Below are 11,288 nucleotides of genomic sequence, written 5' to 3'. Positions count from 1 at the left end.
GATAAAAGTAGAACAAATTAGAACCCCCCCCCTTTTTTTTAACCAAACACTGGTAGAAGAAAAAAAGTTTTCAGAAGGCTGTGGGAGATTACCAAATCAAAGTTATAAGTAAGGCACAGGAGAACAGACTAGTTAAAAACAAGATTGGGAGCGTTAGTTAAGGGCAGTAATAAAATTAATAAAAATGTGTACATTTTATAAGACTGGTGGTCTCTTCTGCATTTTTATATTCTACAGAATGTGCTTTAATGTATGTGCATCATTGGATGGATTGGTGTTCTATAAAATATTCCATGCCTCACACCCACTATTCGTCAGGATCAGCTCATCAATCAGTCTGTTGACGCTTTATATTATATGTATTACTAAAAAATGGACAGATGTATATACACACATGTACAGTTAAATGTGTGCATATATATGTAACATATATATATATATATATATATATATATATATATATATATATATATAAACTATATTACATTTGGTCTAATAAGCAACACATGGAGCCTTAAAACATTCAACAAAATGGCAAATGACTTTTTACAGGGGGCCAAGCCCCTTTGTATCCCCATACCTAGGATCATATTATAGTGGGGAAAGGGAAAATTCCTCACTTTCCATTACTACTTGATGTGAAGAAAAAAAGCCAGTAATGTGTGATCAGCTGATTTTTGATCCCCTCTCTCTGTATATATATACACACACACATATATATATATATATATATGTGTGTGTGTGTGTGTGTGTGTGTATACATATATATATATATATATATATATATATATATATATATTTGTATGTACGCATGTGTACATACACAAATGCACTTTTGACAGTCACACATGTAGACACGCATGCATATGTTCCTACATGCTTCCTCAATTTTTGGCGAGTTTACATTTAGAAATTAACTGTGAATGCAATCAGTTTCTGAATAAAGTTCAATCAACTAAAAAACAGGATTATCAGTTTCTGAATGTGGGGTATCACTTACCTTGCCACAGCACGAATGAAATCCAAGGAGACAGCACACTTATACTTTGGTCCATTTAACTGATCATCATGACCAACAAGGGTTAGCAACTGAAGTGTCACGAGGGAAGATATCTACAGGCAAACAAAATTAAAAAGTGCCAGGTAAAACCTATGGTATCACTGCATCAAATCTACATGCAACAATTGAGTTTTAAACAAATAAACTGTCAGGCAAACTTCTCTGCAATAATCTAGGATGACATTAGAGACATGAATGTTAAATAAACCACTTATTTGAGAAAGATATAAAAACTGGAAGAAATTCATCTTACTAGAGGCAACTTTAATTCCCACTTATTTGTTCGGATATCAGCAGTAAAGATGCTGTTGCATGAAATCATTATATAACAGTGGAGTATTGCTTATATTCGCCACTCAAAGTAATATCTACTTAATAATTTGAGAAGCTTGTATGCAAATTTTAAATGATGTAGACCCTGAGAATGAAACAAGAGTGACAGGTTACTTAGGGCAAGTGTGAGAAGCTTGCATTAGTGAAAAAGAAATAACAGATCTGCACTTTTCATTATGTTATCTGTAAGGAAGCCCTCCTCAAAAGGTAATTTGTGGGTCTTCCTTTCTGGCACCTCTATTTCAGTATTTTCTCTCAGTTTCACGCTCTGGGGTGCACAAGCTTCCTGCTGGCAAATACCATGGTGCCTCGTGTTGGGCTATGAGAGTGCACCCAGCCCTGTAACACACAGTTCAAACCTCATGCAGTGAGAAAACAACACAAGCAAGACAGTAAACAAAAAATATAAAATACAAAAATGTAATAATAAAATATACACTTGCCCAACTTGCAGAAAACTCCATCCTGAGGTGCAGGATGGACAGACTGTTTAGGGAGAGAGACGACATGAAGATAATAAGGATACAATGAAGAAGGCTTCCTCACAAATAAAATAGATATATTCACACTATACCAACTGACTTAGCACAGGACCACCATCTTTCTAGGCCTATGAATGGGGTCTTGCATTCCGATCTGTCATTTTCTTTTTCTTGGCTTCCATGCCCACAGGTAGGTGAGCGCCATACTGGCACACTCTACTGAAAGATCCATAACCTCAGGCATGCAGCGGTGGCCATCAAACCCAGAATGTGGCAAAGAACACAATGCCAAAGAGGGAGGATTTAGTGCTTATCAGCTGAAGGATGTGCAGTCAAGCTGGAATGCTCTAACTCCAATGGGCTTCATCACTCTCTACAGAGAGTACAAGCAATGAACAGGAATCACACAAGTTAAAAAACAAAAAAAAAAAAAACAATACAATTGAAGGTGGATTTTCTAAATGCAGACTTCTTGACAACAGAATGTGTGAATAATTAGCTTTTCTCTGTTTAGAAAATGTCAGTATCTGTAGGTTCATAAGTAGGTACTAGGCTATCGGCCCAAGGGCCTACGTAAGCCTAGTCAACAAGGTTCCCTGGCTTACGCCACCCAAGACAGCTATTCTCCTGTGCCACTGTCGAGCAGAGACACAGAAGTGATCCCTGGGGTGTATTTCCTATTTCCCATCCACTCACCAAGATTCTTCTTGAAGATTGCTAAGGAAGAATTTTGCTTGACATAGATGGACTATCCCTCCAGCATGTCCTGTTTATTGTGGTGACAAGGTTTAGGTCCCTAGAGCATGTAGCTTGGAGGGATTGGGATTTCTTTAGGTGTAGCATGTCCGACAGCTCTGGGTTTGACACAGCTTTATATATTAGGTAGAGATCACCTCGGAGTAGGCGATATGCTACTGAGTAAAGCTGGAGTTTTTTGAGACGGTTAGTGTAGGGCATTTGTTTGAGGCCAGTAATCCTCTTTGTGAGGTACTTCTGAGGCCTTTCCATCTGCTGCAAATGCCTTCTGAAGTACATTCCAAAAGGGGTGTTGTACTCTATAATGGGTCAATTGAGTGTTGAGTAGAGCGGAACAATGACCTCTTTTTCCCTGGATGACAACCCTTTTATGATGAAGTGTGCCATGTAGAAGAACTTCCTGACTACTGTAGCGATGTGACTATTCAAAGGAGAGACTACTGTCCACCTGGTTCCCAAGGTCTCTTATCACACATTCGGTGTTAAGTAGATTGCTGCCTATGTGGTATTTCATGGGTACAGAGTTTTTACCAAAGGGGATGACACTGCACTTTTTGACATTGAGTTTGAGGCCATGGCTCTGACACCAGGCATCTGTCTCAGTGAGGCCCTTCTGTAAGATGTCCACATCATTTGGGGACTTGACTATGGCTCGTAGTTTGCAGTCATCTGCGAACTTCATTAGCCAGAGGCCTTCTGTGTTAGCCTGTACTTCAGAGAAGTAGATACCAAACAGGAGAGGTCCCCGGACTGAACCCTGTTTGGTATCTACCCTTTAACTATTTAATTAACTAATTTAGCTGATTGAATAATTGTGACATTATATTAATGTAGTTGAAACTTGTTGTGTCATTTCCTTTGAAGAAGGCAAGCACTGGGCTTGTCGAAAAGCGCTTTGGATACTTGTTAGTAAAGATTGGATTTTATTCTTGGTGGTCGCTATTTTACGTTTGTTTTTGTTTTAGTACTCCACTTGTCATTGGTTTGTGGTCAGATTTGGAGTCGGCAACTTTTACAGTGTGGGTTCTGTCAGTGAGCCAGTTGGCAACCCATCTTGTGACGTAGGGATTTATACCTAGTTTAGTGAGTTTAGCTATAATTCCAGAATGGGGGATAGTGTCAAAAGCCTTGGCAAGGTCAAGATAGGCTGTGTGAACCACCTTACCCTCATCTACGGCTTTGGTGACTGCCTCAATAAAGTCGATCAGGTTCAGGAGGGATGATCTGCCCTTCACAAACTGGAACTACTAAGTGGGATCCAGAATTTGGAGGTTACCAATGGCTTTGTTTATGAGTTCCATGATGATACATTCCATGGCCTTGCAGACCAGGCTCGTCAGGCTAATAGGGCGACAGTTCCTGGGATCAGTGGTGGCTCCCCCTTTGTGGAATGGGATAAAGTACAGTTGCGTGCACTTACCATAAATGTAGATGTTTGAGTGTATTCACTGCTGCAGTCATAACATTTGTGTTATCTGCTTGCAGGTAGCCCTCAGTCAGCCTGATTAACAAAGTCTTGGGTCCTGCATCGGTTGCTGTCCCTTCTTCCATGATGTCAGGACATCAGGGTTATAAAACATGCAGCCGACGCCATTACATCAGTTTTTCTTGCCCCAGATGTCAGGTGCCCCCCTAATGGGAAGCAATTAAACATAAAAACACAAAGATATACCTCCAACAAAAAAGCAAATACACCAAAAATGCTTTTAAGCATAGTAAAGGAAAGTAGAGGTATAGCCAAACGAAGTTAGGGGGCTGGAGGGAGGGTAACCAGGACTGCAACAGTGAATACACTTGAACATCTACAACTATGGTAAGTGTACATAACTGTACTATGTTCTTCATGTTTCACTGTTGCAGTCATTACATTTGGGTAGATTCCCAAAGCTAAGGTTGGGAGGAGGAATTTAGATAGCATTAGGGCCAGCTGTAAGGCCCCGCAAGACTGCAGTGGCAAAGCCAGCTCTGGATTTAGAGAAAATTGGCAAATGATAATGCTTGGTGAAAGTATGTACAGAACTCCAGGTAGCAGCTTCTAGGATGTCCCTGGTAGGGACGCCTCTGAGAAAGGCTGTAGAGGTAGATGCAGCCCTGGTGGAGTGAGGTCTGATCCCCTGGGGGATAGGCTTTCCATGGTGCTTAAAGCACAAATTAATAGGTCCATAGGTAGGTACTAGGCTATCGGCCCAAGGGCTTACATAAGCCTAGCCAACAAGGTTCCCTGGCTTATGCCACCCAAGAAACTTATTTTCCTGTGCCACTGTCGAGCAGAGACACAGAAGGGATCCCTGGGGTGTATTTCCTATTTCCCATCCACTCATCAAGATTTTTCTTGAAGAGTGCTAATGAAAAACTTTGCTTGACATAGATGGGTAGCTTGTTCCAGAGTATGGGAAGTCTCTGGGACAGGAATCTGTCCCTCCAGCATGTCCTGTTTATTGTGGTGACAAGGTTTAGGTCCTTAGAGCGTGTAGCTCGGAGGGATTGGGATTTCTTTAGGTGTAGCATGTCCAACAGCTCTGGGTTTAACATAGCTTTATATGTTAGGCAGAGATCACCTCGGAGTAGGCGATATGCTACGGAGTAAAGCTGGAGTTTTCTGAGGCGGCCAGTGTAGGGCATTTGTTTAAGGCCAGTAATCCTCTTTGTGAGGTACTTCTGTGGCCTTTCCAGCTGCTGCAGATGTCTTGTGAGGTACATTCCAAAAGAGGCGTTGTACTCTATAATGGGTCTAATGAGTGTCGAGTAGAGGGGAACAATGACCTCTTTTTTCCTGGATGGGAACCCTTTTATGATGTGGTGTGCCACGTAGAAGGACTTCCTGACTACTGTGGCGATGTGACTATAAAAGGAGAGACTACTATCCACCTGAGTCCCAAGGTCTCTCATCACACATTCGGTGTTAAGTAGATTGCTGCCTATGTGGTAGTTCATGGGTACAGAGTTTTTACCAACTCGGATGACACTGCACTTTTTGGCATTGAGCTTGTGGCCATGGCTCTGACACCAGGCATCTGTCTCAGCGAGGTCCTTCTGTAGGATGGCCACATCATTTGGGGACTTGACTATGGCTCCTAGTTTGCAGTCATCTGAGAACTTTGTTAGCCAGAGGCCTTCTGTGTTAGCCTGTACTTCAGAGAAGTAGATACCAAACAGGAGAGGTCCCAGGATGGAACCCTGTGGTACTCCGCTTGTTACTGCTTTGAGGTCAGATTTGAAATCTACAACTTTTACAGTATAAGTTCTGTCAGTGAGCCTGTTGGCAACCCATCTTGTGACATAGGGATTTATACCTAGTTTAGTGAGTTTAGCTATAATTCCAGAATGGGGGATGGTGTCGAAAGCCTTGGCGAGGTCAAGATAGGCTGTGTGAACCACCTTACCCTCATCTACGGCTTTAGTGACTGCCTCAAAGAAGTCGATCAGGTTCAGGAGGCATGATCTGCCTTTCACAAACCCGAACTGGGTGGGATCCAGAGTTTGGAGGCTACCAATGTCTTTGTTTATGAGTTCCATGATGATACGTTCCATGGCCTTGCAGACCAGGCTGAGCAGGCTAATAGGTCGATAGTTCCCGGGATCAGTGGTGGCTCCCCCTTTGTGGAGTGGGATAACTGTTGCAGTGTGCCATTCAGTGGGCACAAAGCCTGATGCGAAGCTATTCTTGAACATGGTGCTTAAGTGGGGAGCCAGTTTGTTCTGAAGTTCATGTAAAACGCAGCCTGGGATATTGTCCGGTCCCATGGATGCTGTGTTTTTGGCTTTAGAGAGTGCAGCTTTTACCTGCGTAGTTGTGATTACAGGGACTCTGCATTCTTCCTGTATAGATATGGGCCCTTTAGGGGGTGGGGGGGGGGGTAAAGTTAGCACTGAACCTATCTGCCAGGATGTTGGCAATATCAGTTGGTTCTGTAATTTTCGTGCCTTTGTGCTGTAACTCAGAGAAGATCTGGGTGTTGCCATCGAGATTCTTGACATAACTATAGAATGCTTTGTGGATGTCCTTAGAATTAGTGGCGATTTTGTTTTCATAGCTAGCTTTGGAGGATCTTATACGGGATTTCAGCTTCTTACTGAGGCTGACCAGGGAGCTCCTCCACTCATGGGATTTTACTCACTTTTGTGACAGTTTCTTCCTTCTGTTGTAGAGTTTGTTTATGGCAGGGGACCACTAGATTGGCTTCCTTTTTTTGGAGGATAGCATCTTGGTTCTCTTTGGGATAGCACAATCCATGCACTTGTTTAAGTGCGTATAGAGTGCATTTGTGCAGGATTCAGCAGTTGTAACTGTACTGTCCATCTGCATGGGTGTCATGAGGTTCGCCACTTCTGTCTTAAAAAGCATGAAGTTGGCTTTGGAGAATTTTTTACCGTGGTTTCCTTAATGGGGGCTGGGGGCAGGATGTGGATATCAAGGGTGATTAGCTTATAGTCGGATCGGACCAACGAGGAGTTGATTTCAGGTGTGGAACACCGGTCACTCATGTTGGTAATGACTAGGTCTAGGATATTGCTGCTCCTGGTGGGGGTGTGGATAATTTGATCCAGGGCATTGGATTTTATGAATTCCAGAAAGCGTTGAGCTAAGGAGTTGGTACACGAGTAGTTTTCCCAGTTAATGGTGGGGTAGTTGAAGTCACCTATTATTAGGGTGTTTGGCTGAACCCTAATATTTTCCAGTACATCAAGAAAAGAGGAGTGGGAATCCTGGGGCATGGTGGGGGATCTGTAGCAAGCTACAATTTGGACTACAGTTTTTCCCAGAGTTAGTTGCACTTGGATAACCTCGGATGCATTATGCGGAGCAACTAGCCTGGAGGTGTGAATATCCTTAATGAATATGGACACACCTCCGCCTTTGGTGTTTTGGTCCAGGTTACATGGCTGAAAAGTGTGTTATGAGTTATAGCCTTGTAGTGCAGGGGTGCTCTCTGCAGCCTTGAACCAGGTCTCAGTCACTGCACAGATATCGATGTTCTCCATTTTAAGGAGTGCCTCGAGTGAGTGCATTTTGAGATTTAGACTTCTAGCATTGAGTAGCATTACCCTCAGTTTTTGCTTGCCTGTTCCTGTTACAGTGGTGAATTTGTCATTTGAACCTTGCCTAAAAAAGGCACTATAGGGGCGGCAAGAGCCTTAGCCAGTATCCGGAATCACAGGGGCGACAGGTGCAGGCCATCTCTGGCAAAGCATTGTGGTCTGTCGACTATTTCATCCCAAGCAGACAGATACTGAATCCCCTTAGAATAACACCAAAAGCTTAGCCAATTGTTGAAGTCAATCATTTTGCCCTTGTACTGCGGTATCATTCTGGGTGATGGCAGAATGCTACTCAGGGCTAGGGTCATACCTGCCTGGGCTACAAGATCAGAGAGCTCTTCCATGTCTCTTTTCATGTAGTCCAAGGAGGTACTTCTCAGGTCATTCACACCAACATGGACAGAGTCAGATCTGTACTTGTTGTGGAGTGACCTGAGTGCATGGGTTATATGGTGGATCCTGGTACCCGACAGGCAGCGGACAGTAACCTTCTCCTTGTTTAGCCTGGTGAGTGGGACATCAGTGTGCCTGACTATAGAGTCACCTATGACTAGTGTGTTGAGTATGTTGTTTTGCCTTATTGGCTGTGGTTGAGTGGCACACTGAGTCTGTGGGCTGTGTGTCATTTGGGTTGTGTTGGGGGATGGAGGTTACTATGTGTGAATTTTGGTGGTGTAGATTTAGTGAGACTATGTGATGAGTGTAGTGTGGTGTGGTGCAAATGTTTACCTTCTTTTCGACTGTCAAATTCAGTCTTGGTTGGAGAGAGCTTTACCTCCAGTTTGGCTAGATAAGTGCATCTCTCACAGGTTGTAGTGTTGGGTGGTAGGAGGAGAGGGTTGTCTGTGTATATGAGGCAATTTCTACATTGCCTCAAAATGCCCAGATTCATCAGATAGACAGGAGAGAGCACTGGGAGCTGACCCTTTGACATGCCTGAATAAAAAAACTATTTTCCTCTAGATAAGTGAGGAAAGTGAGTACAAGAGCTGTTTTTCTCTAAGCAAGTGAGAAAAGTAAGTACAAAAACTGTTTTCCTCTAGATAATGAGGAAGGTTGAGTGTTATAGTAATTAGTAACTTATTTAGTGCTTACAAGTTCTGAACAAGTGCTGAGCACGAATAAGCAAATTTAAGTGCTAAAACTAAGAATCTGTACCTGCACTTGACAAGTTACAGGACAGAAACAAGTGCAAATGCAGGCTTTCAAATCAGAAAGTTAAGAGAGATGGAAAAGATTGCCCAAACGGCCAATAACTACAATTTCTGGGCCAGAACCATTCCTTATTTGGTAGACAGGTTACCTAGTGCTTACCACTCCCACTGATAAGCTAGAAGGCTTCCCTCCAACACACAAAGGCTTGGGGGGCTCAGAAGCTTACATACAGTCCTGGATACAGCAAATATGTATATTGTCTACACTAATTACAGGAAAGGTAGGAAACAGGCTTACAGTATATATTCTTTTTTACAGAAAAGTAGCTAAACAGCAGTAAAAACAATTCACATGCAATTCAAGCTAGCACACTTGAGTATGTAGCAATACTAGACCACCAAACACAGTTTAAAAAATGCAATTAAATTAAAAAGGACTAAAAGCAAGTGCAGAAGGAGTTTATTAGGAAGAATGTGGTAAAGAGATGGGACTGGGGGAGTGTCCCAGATCAAATCTACAGTGGGGTGGGCAACTGCAAAAGCCACCAAATTTAAACTACAAGCCAGAAATAGGGTGGGTGGGACAAAACACTTTCAGCAGAGATCTGAAAAACTATAAGCAACAATTAACAGTACAAACTCTAAAACCAAAAAAATATACTTAGCTCTGTATATTTCCAGATAGACCGAAAAGCAGTCTCTCAGAACACAAGTTCCAGCAAGGAAATGTAGGCTGTTACTAACAAGTCTAATTTTATGCAAGTGATCCTTGAGTTAGATAACACACAAGCTGTAAAAACCAGTTATACCAACTGAAGACACAACAGAAAATAGGGGCAGGTGGGGAAAACACTTTCAGCAGAGATCTGAAAAACTATAAGCAACAATTAACAGTACAAACTCTAAAACCAAAAAAAATACTAAGCTCTGTATATTTCCAGATAGATTGAAAAGTAGTCTCTCAGAACACAGGTTCCAGCAATGAAATGCAGGCTGTTACTAACAGGTCTAATTTTATGCAAGTGATCCTTGAGTTAGATAACACACAAGCTGTAAAAAACAGTTATACCAACTGAAGACACAGCAGAAAATAGGGGGATGTGGGGAAAACACTTTCAGCAGAGATCTGAAATATTATAAGCAACAATTAACAGTACAAACTCTAAAACCAAAAAAATATACTTCGCTCTGTATACTTCCAGATAGATTGTCTCTCAGAACACAGGTTCCAGCAATGCAAGTGTAGTGTTACTGAAACCTGGTTTAAAGATCAAAAAGTGCATCATCACACATTCCAGGGTGCCAATGGAACTGGGTGTAGTGTTTTATTATTTTAAAAGGAAACTTAAAGCCATAAGCAAGAAAACAGCTCACCACTATAAACTGTCCATAAAAATGACAAATGATAGTGGAAATTAATATATTATTACAAGAATCCACCAAACACCCCCGAGGGCACGACAATTTCCTGATTAAACTCCATGAAGTAAAAATTCATAGAAAATCTGTTCCTTATAGCAATGACCAAAACAATGACTCAAATAAGCTATTCAACATCAAATAAGTGTGCTCAGATGCTAACTGATTATATTAAGCAAAACAATTAAAAAAGCAAGAAATCCAACTACAGGTGAGAATACTTAGTCATCATACTGTCAAACCTAGAATATTCATGATCCTTACCCATGAATCTACTCTGCGTAATTAACAAATGTGATACCATCATTTTTAACATAATAAAAACTCAAACATAAATAAAATCATCCATCCTGAAATTAGCAATAGAAACTATTACACAAGGTATTAAATACCTTAAGGACTATACTATCCTTGATGACCCAAATAATTTTGCTCAGGATGCTAACAATGAGTACTAGGACACTACTAATGACTGTATTCAAAAACATACACCAGTAAGATATTAAAATGAGATAGATAAATTAAAAGAAAAAAAGATTACATTAGAATACGAGGATATGTAACAGAAAAATAAATATAGATGTCAAAAATAAATTTGCTGTTTTTCCCCTCAAATTTAACAAAAAAGGAAAGATACATCAGAATGCTACACAAAGGAAGGCATGCATCTATTATGTGACTAGATATTGATATAACTGTTGATAGAATTAAAAACATCAGCTCCGCAGATTGGCCAAAATGCCTGGTGCTTCATGTACAGAATTAAGGAAAATCTATCTAAACCCGTATAAGCCATGTTTCAAGTAGTTGAGCACATTCTTGACCAACAGCTACAGGTTACAGTGGTACACATTTTCAAACAGGAAAGTCACATGAGACCAAAATAAATTTTGATCCACCTGCATGGCTAATACACTATATAAATCATGGAGAGAGTCATCATGCAGCATATGCATGGGATGCACGGCTAGGCTTAAAGAGCAGTAGGGTCGTTAGCCTAGTACGCACCTACGAACCTCTATGCAAAATGACTCTTGGGATCTA

General features: G+C 41.4%; 1 protein-coding gene across 1 annotated transcript in view; it reads right to left on the bottom strand.

Annotated features, from left to right (window-relative positions):
• Positions 1 to 328: 328 nt before the first annotated feature.
• Positions 329 to 11,288, bottom strand: part of ORC5 (origin recognition complex subunit 5) — a 2,154,202-nt gene continuing 2,143,242 nt past the window's right edge. Inside the window, exons 14-15 of the mRNA XM_044087287.1 lie at positions 1,001 to 1,113; positions 329 to 365 (exon numbers count right to left, since the gene is read on the bottom strand). Of these exons, the coding sequence (XP_043943222.1) occupies positions 329 to 365; positions 1,001 to 1,113 (150 nt within the window). The remainder of the gene's footprint in view (positions 366 to 1,000; positions 1,114 to 11,288) is intronic.

This window comes from Protopterus annectens, chromosome 11.part0, assembly GCF_019279795.1.
Source record: "Protopterus annectens isolate FY-2018-M chromosome 11.part0, PAN1.0, whole genome shotgun sequence".
NCBI classification, from domain to species: Eukaryota; Metazoa; Chordata; order Ceratodontiformes; family Protopteridae; genus Protopterus; species Protopterus annectens.
This window is presented reverse-complemented; position numbering and strand designations above follow the sequence as displayed.